The sequence below is a fragment of the Telmatherina bonti genome, assembly GCF_933228915.1.
Source record: "Telmatherina bonti genome assembly, chromosome: 23".
NCBI classification, from domain to species: domain Eukaryota; kingdom Metazoa; phylum Chordata; class Actinopteri; order Atheriniformes; family Telmatherinidae; genus Telmatherina; species Telmatherina bonti.
The window spans coordinates 6,463,214-6,471,073 of record NC_136632.1 but is presented as its reverse complement, the minus strand read 5'-3'; the positions used below and the strand labels follow the sequence as shown (position 1 = coordinate 6,471,073).

The 7,860-nt window shown below is 38.2% G+C and overlaps 1 protein-coding gene across 1 annotated transcript; it reads left to right on the top strand.

The window, feature by feature from the left end:
* The first annotated feature begins 4,380 nt into the window (after positions 1–4,380).
* ndufb2 (NADH:ubiquinone oxidoreductase subunit B2) lies at positions 4,381–7,777 on the top strand. The gene is made up of 4 exons (XM_079263380.1): positions 4,381–4,568; positions 4,710–4,854; positions 6,426–6,501; positions 7,683–7,777. The coding sequence occupies exons 1-3, from the start codon at positions 4,483–4,485 to the stop codon at positions 6,498–6,500; spliced, it is 306 nt and encodes a 101-aa protein (XP_079119506.1). The 5' UTR covers positions 4,381–4,482; the 3' UTR covers position 6,501; positions 7,683–7,777.
* The last annotated feature ends 83 nt before the right edge of the window (positions 7,778–7,860 follow it).

Sequence of the window (7,860 nt, the reverse complement as noted above, 5' to 3'; positions counted from 1 at the left end):
TGTGGCAGGGGCGGCGTGGCCGCGCTCCGTGCGCGTTCATGACAACCAGTCCTTGACGGGGCTGCTGCTATTTCCGTCGGTAAAACTCGGGAATTCAAACCATTAAGTCATTGCTTGTTTAACAATAAAAGAAGGAAAAGTTAGCATGTGATCCCGAGCACAACGTCAGTAATACTCGTTTAAGCTTTAATACAAGGAGAAAATGTGTAATTAGACTTTCTACAGACAATTACCCAAGTTCGACTGAGAATTGCTGCTTTATCCACAAAGATTATGTTACATGCTATAAATAAAATATACAACTATATATAAATATAAAATACATGCTATGTATAGATGGTTTGTGCAACAATTTTACAGTCCTGCTTTTTCAAATCTGTCGTAAAATATTGTAATAAATATTACAATATATTAATAAATAAATAAATATTGTAATAATTAGAGATAACTGGAGAAGGCACCTACAGAGAAATATAAACAAACACAACAGGTTAGAAACATATAAATAAACTTGTATATTGTTAAAAAAAAAAAAAAAAAGCCTTATGTGTGTGGATTTCAGTAGGCAATGTCAGATTATCCAATGGGCATTATGGGCACAGGCCCAGGGGCCCACGCCCAGTCGGGGCCCATGTGGGGCCCACATAGGACAAACACCAACAGTTTGGACATAAAACAAAATGTACATGAAAGGCAGATAATTACACCACAATGTCTAGTGTACTGCTATTGGTACCATTGGTTAAGAGATGTAAGAAATGTCATTTCATAGAGTATCATGCACAATTTTCACAATGTTGTAGTGAGGAAGGGGCCCCCTGAAACACTCTGGGCCCTAGGGTCTGTGCACATTTAATCCGGCCCTGTAAATAGGAATATACAAAAAAATGTATTTAAAAGCACACCTTGTCAATTTTCATTAAATTTAAAATTAACATTTCATGTCACCCATTTCAATTTGTGTCTGCAAAATATTTTATGCTGCATCCGCCTTCTTATCTGAACAATATTCTGAAAGTGAAGTCAGCTGTGGGAATGTTTTTTTAAACAGGAGGTTTTGTTTAAACTAATTACCGTTTCCCCTCCTGTTTCCTCCTCTTCCTCTCATAGAGAAAAGACTGGGATACAATGTTAACAGAGTTATTTGACCTCACCATGGCCTATACGTATGATTTATACACTAACAAAACCATTTTGTACTCCCAAAAGTTGCCCATTTACCTAAACCACACTTTCAGAATATTAACAATTAATTACATGTTCACCTTTACCAAAATCCTTTACTGGCTTTAAAAGATCACCTGCCATTCAGCTCACTAGAAGGCAACTAAGCTGTTATGTAACTCCTTACACAAGGGCAGCATTTTACTCTGTAAACGAACACTGCCTATGAAACTCTGGCCAATATGATGAAATCATGGACAAATAACTCATAAAAACATGGGGGAAAAGTGTAGAATCAAGCAGTAAAGCGAGGCATACTTGTTGCTAAACATGTACAACTAATTTTGAGTTTAAAAGTAATTTTAGTTAAAACACATGAACACATTTCAACGCCTTAAATGGTCGTATTTTCCATCTTTTTAAAACCTGTTGCTTAACTACTTTCTGAACGTATTTGAACACGAGGTTTAGACATCTTTTCGGGGTTTTTGTTGTAATTCTCTCTAGAAATATGTCTAAAGAAATCCCTTTGACATCATATGTTGAAGGAGGATGTTCTCATCCTTTCCATGTATCGACCCTCCCCCACCCTAAACCGCATCCCCGCGCGCATGCGCTCTCGCGCTGTACCGCTGTAACAGGGTATTTGCTTTCAACTTCAGGGACGACGGATGTGTCAAAGTTTGGTCCATCAAGCCGCTCTGGCGCCACATGAAACGGACAAGTTTGGCTCCGGAGGATGTCCTTATCACTGTCGAATTTTTGGACGAGAAAATTTTTTTTTTTTTTTTCCATTTCGGTTGCTCTCGTTGTTATTTCGGTCTGAAGATGATCTGATGTTAAAGGCTGTGGTAACATAGCTGGTGGGGATTAACAGTTGTCCAGAAACAACTGATAAAAACGGTCATTTTCCAGAAATGGCTGGTTTATGATGACATCATGCAGTCAGTATTTGTGGGCGGGCTCTGAGCGCGAGGGGAGTGGGGCGCGAGCGGAGAGCAGTAACGGCTCGGCGCCATTAGGGAACAAAGTAAAATTACTGTCCGCGCTTGGTGAAACGAAGCACCACGAGGTTTTAATTTAAACTAGGCTTAGAAACAACACAAGTCCCGTGGAATGAGCAGAATCCACGCAATATTCGCTGAGACATAGAAAGAATTTTCCTTTCGTGAAGAGATGTTGGTCGTCGACCTGGAACAAGATGGCGTCGGCGGGTTTTTTTTTCGTCTGACTGGGCGCGGCGCCGTGCGCGTTCTCGCCACAGTGTTATTATTTCCTGCTTTCATATCCTGTGTGGCTCTACTTTGTCTTTACCGCAGTAGAGAACCTAAACGTGACCCATGTGTTTGTGATTTCACAAGTATTTGTTGTTGACAAAGCTTTACTGCTTGTAAAAGAAAAAAACAAATTAAAACAACGGCGCACGTGTTTGCTGAAATAATCAATCAACGGACAATAATTGCAGACTTATTGCAGTCCTGTGGTTGAGATTTTTTGTCACAAGCACCTGATATCCCCATTTCACACTGTGGAGCAGGCGAGAGCTGTTCATGAACAACCCATGAAGAGCACACCTAATATGGGTTCAATAGTACTGTTTTTGTTTCACTTGGACCCCATCTAGTGGAGCAGGCAGGTAACTACCATCAATGAACATGTTCATATATGGAAGTTAAAAATCTACCATCACTGAAAGGCCAACATCAGTGAAGGATACATTTGTGCACATCTGAGACGCCCCCCTTGATTCTGCAGTCATTTAGCAGAAGCTTTTATCCAAAGCGACTTACATATGAGTGAGAACAACACAAGCACGAAACCAAACAGTAGGAAGGTGCTAGTGGACTGTCTAGTCAGATGCAGGTATGAAGTGCTACAGGCTTTTTTTGTTTGTTTGTTTGTTTACTCCCTTCCCACCCCATAAAATCACCCATGTTATAACACAAAGAATTAAAACCATTATGTTTGTTGCAAAGAACTGAACTAAGTTCTCAAACTTTCCAACAAATATAGCTGTACTAAGTGTTGAAGTGCTCCTTGAAGAGCTGAGTCTTCAGTTTGCTGGACAGAATTTGGGAGATCATTAAACCATCGTGGTACAACAGAGGAAAAGACTGGCTCGTGATTTAGTCCCATGTATTGGTGGTAACACGAGGCATCTTTCACTGGTGGAACGTAGCTGTCGAGAGGGAGTGTAGGTCTGGATTAAAGATTGAAGGTAGACAGGAGCCATTTGAATTATTGTTTTGTAAGCCAGAAGCAAAGCTTTATGCAGAATAGTATGTATTTTGGTCCTCTTATAGACTGTTATATAGATTTTTTATTTTATTTTCTGCAGGTGACTATCTCAGCAAGACGGCATCAAATCTCATTCTGCACATAATAAATCAGCATCGCTCCAGGAGCCCAGGTGCTAAAGTGACCTTCCTGCGAAACCAATGGCACACAGAAGTCATGACAAAGAGGTCAAAGCTGAGAAAAAATGAGAAAACATTTTGATTTCCAGTGGTTACATTTTTATTGAGTCAGTTCCAAAACACAGAATGCTTTTACAAGAAGAGGTAGTCTAGCACAATGGTAAACATCCTCTTTTTTTCCAGCTTTTTCAACGTATGCATCAAAGGCAACATGGTATTATTATTATTTTTGACATCTTTTATCTTTGATATTAGATATTTTTAACAAAATCCCCTTCCTTCAAATATTCAGTATGACTTGTGACAGTATTTTGACATTGATTATTGCATGCATGTGTCTTGTTCATTTATAGTCAATTTTGCAATATGACTCAAAATGACCAAGTACACACAAACCACAAGAACATATTGTCTAAATGATTCACAATGTGCGTTTTACTGTTAATTTAACACCAACAAGTAAAAAAAAAAAAAAAAAAATCTGTAGTTGTGTTGGATTTCAACCTTTGCTGCAACTTAAACTACATTAACCATTGAAGGACATTTCTGTAATCGCTGGACTACTGTGTTTTTTTTCTTCTTTTAAAACCAGCCTAATCTGCTGCTTATCTTTTGCTTCTGACTGGAAGATGTATGTTTTTACAGTGACAAAGTGTCTGATCTCACCTGATCTTTGGAGTATTTCTGCAGTGCAACCAAAGGGGGCGCTCTAAAATACTTAGGGTTTTTTCATCAACCAATTAGCGAACGTGTCCAACAGTTTCTGTCCAATCACGGCCGGCGTTGTTTAGAGGTCGTTTATTGACAAGGGGAGAAGGTGACTTCTCCGGTTAGCAGCACAACCTCGTAAAAATCTTGACTGTAACACCTCCAAAAAGGAGGTTTAACTACATAAACGAGCATGTCTTCTTTTGGGAGGGCGTTAGGAGTTCTCCGAACAGGGACTCGGCTGCTTAGGGGCGGGGCAGGACGGATAACGACCAGAAAGTAAGTCCGCTAGCATATGAGCTACAACATTAGCATCAGTAATTCCTAATTGAAACGTAAAGTTCATCTTTACAAAGTAGTTTCCATCACGCATTCCATAATTAATCTAACATGCTTGTTTTATGTGCTTTAATATTAAAGGGCTAGCGGAGGGCCGCACATTGAACCTCAGTACAGGCAACATCCACAAATAACTAATAAACAGAAGCTTGAGTCGGAGATAATCAGTGGGGCCATGTGGTTTTGGATCCTTTGGCACTGCTGGCACGATCCAGATGCAGTGTTGGTAAGTCAGCAGGATAATTTACATTTAACCCTGTTATTGGATATATAATTTACATTTAACACAAGTAGAAAAACCCACATGGTAATGCTGTGTAAAAATCAAACATAAACTACCAATAATAAAAGTAATCTAATCAGTTTACTGTTTATGTTTTTAAACTGAAGCTACATAAATAATTGTTTTCATACTTGACAGGTTTGTGTACACTTTTTATAGTCACAGTATTTTGAATCAGGTTAGAAAGAATGAGTGCATCAGAAAGATTGAAAGAATATTGATCATATTTGGAACAATTTATAATCATAATATAGTGTGCTGCATGGTTGATAAACAATATTAGGTGGCTGGGGTGGGAAAATTGAATCGAAAAATCAAAAATTGGGATTTTTTGCTTCACAATTTTAAAATAGATTTTTTTGTTGAAAAAAAAATTTTTTTCAAATAAATGAAAATAATCCATTATAAAAATCAGTCATTTTTTATTGTTTTTATTGATCTTTTTACTTGTCTTCTTGGGAATTATAGCATCATAATTATGGTCTTGCTACTGTGTTGTTTTTTCCTAATTGAAATCAAGAAAAATGACAAGCAAAGGAAAAAAAAAGTTTTATGCATTTTTTTTGTTTTTAATCTACAAAAATCAGCAATATTGTAGAATTGTGAAAATTGCAATTTAAATAAAATCGGCACCCAAAAATCGGATTGAACCGGGACAAAAGCATATCGTCGCAGCCCTATTAGGTAGTGGGGTGCAGTCTGGGGAAAAAAATGTTGTGATGGGGATAGTCTGCTCAGATTCACTGACATGCAGTAAAAGCCGATTGGAAAGTGCTTCATAGCAAATACTCAATAACCCAAAACATGCAATATTAAGCTGGCAGAATATTCTGCACTGGTTTAGTAAAAAAACAGGATTTCCACCTGAGCTGTAATGTAACCTTTAGACAGACTTTCAGACAAGAACAGCTCAAATTCAGGTTGTATTGGCCTTACCTCCACAAGCTAAAGTAGCTTGACATGACTGATAGGTGTTAGGGGTTTGACAGCCTGGATCCCCTGTAATTTCATCCATAAACCACCAATACCCACTTAGTCCAATGCAGGGTATCAGTTGTCACTTAAATACATTTTTATCAACAACTAAAAGATTAAACTTTGTGCTGTCACTCGTACCTTCATGCCCTTATTCTCACACACAGTGCATAGATATAGATTTAATGTCACACTCGGCAACTCTTCACAAAATAAAGTATCTGAATCTGCAGCATTTCTAACCCATCTTTTAAAAAGCACCCATCAGTGTCTATTATAAACCAGAACTAGTTCATTAAAGCTGTACTGTATAGAAATGGATGAAACAGTAGAATTATAACACGAAGAAACACCATCGAGATGTTTCACCGTGTTAAGCTGAATCCAGACCAGGAAGAACTCGAGCTGATTTCTGAGGCTCTGCAGAACTTGGATACAATTCTTCTATTAAAATGTTTACATTCCACAATGTTCCTGTGTTACCCGACGTTTGTAACGAACCAAACTTTCAGATTTAAATGACTTGACAATAATTGCAGGGTCACTTCCCCTGGCCGGATCCCTCTGAATGGACAGACGGGGAGCTTGGTATCCCACCAGATGATGAAGAATGAGGTGAGCTCTTTGGCTTGTTTGTTCAGAAGCAGTTTTACAAAGGTGAAGTTCAAACATGCAGATTAGGAGCACATTCAGAGCTGCCTTTTTCATTCAAATCCAAGTCTTCTTGCGGGGAAAGCCGCTTCGTTTGGTTGATTCGGATCAAAGAAGCGGAATCAGTCCGTCTACAAGCACAGGTCTCTGTTTCAAGTGGACCACATACAGGAAGCAGAAGATTAATTCTTCTTACTCCAATTTTCTTTTACATGAAATGTACTAATATATATATTCTGTTCTTTTTAATTTGCTGATATCAAGTAAAAGAATTAAAAAAAATGTTGAAATTAAAATTTATTAGCATTGAGTATAATCACAACCAAAAATACGAGCGTGTGAGAGGATGGTCTGTGCGCTGGACGGGAAACACAGTTCAGTCAGACATGGAAGAATTTGGTAAAAGTTCTGAGAGAAAACTGATCAACGCAGTAGAGCAAAACTAACCTTAAAGTCCTGAGGTTCAAGTTTTAGAAAAATATGGATTGTTTCTTTTGGAAAACTGTGTGTGTGTCTCAAGTCATACAAGTATGCATTGTTTGTTTGGGTTTCATTAGTATGTAATTGCTAAGGATGCAATGATGCCACATCTTTTAAAACCATGTAAAAGTACTTACATATGTGTACTTGCTGATGGAGTACCACTATGAATATGAATAAATCCCATTACTGGTAAGGAGTATGGACCAGAATGTCAGACAGGAGGACTGGGAGGTTTATTGTGTCAGGATTTTCATAAATGAAGAGGACGAGGCGTTTTTTTTGTTTTTTTTTTGGTGGATTATTTTCACATCAGATTTTCAATAGAAGAATGTTTTAAAAACGGTTATTTATCACGTTCCCTCATTGGATGTTCAGGAATCGTTCCTGCATGCCGTGTCTCTCAGCACATCCCAGTGGAACAACCTGTACATGCGGAACATCTGGTCTGATTAAAAACAAAAGAACATGTTAATTCCACTGATGAATCTTTGCATTAAAGCTTAATTTCAGCAGCCCTGGTTTTTCACATTGGCATCAGTTCTGTATCAGAAGATTGTAATGAATCCCAAGTAAAAGTACATGCAGAGTGTTGGTGCTTCCCTAATACACACTCCCTTTTCCCCGACCCACTGTGGTTAATCAGCTTCTTCTCATCATTGCAGGTCATCGCCGGAGATCCGCTCTGTTCAGCAAGTCTTTGGGAAATCTTGATTTTCTGAAAGTCGTTGTACATAGAATAAAACAGTCTTTAAGTTAACCTGTTGTCTTTCTTTACAAACACAATGAAAGCTGTATCATTACAAGCAAAAAGTCCACCTGATTGTTCGATATGAAGACATT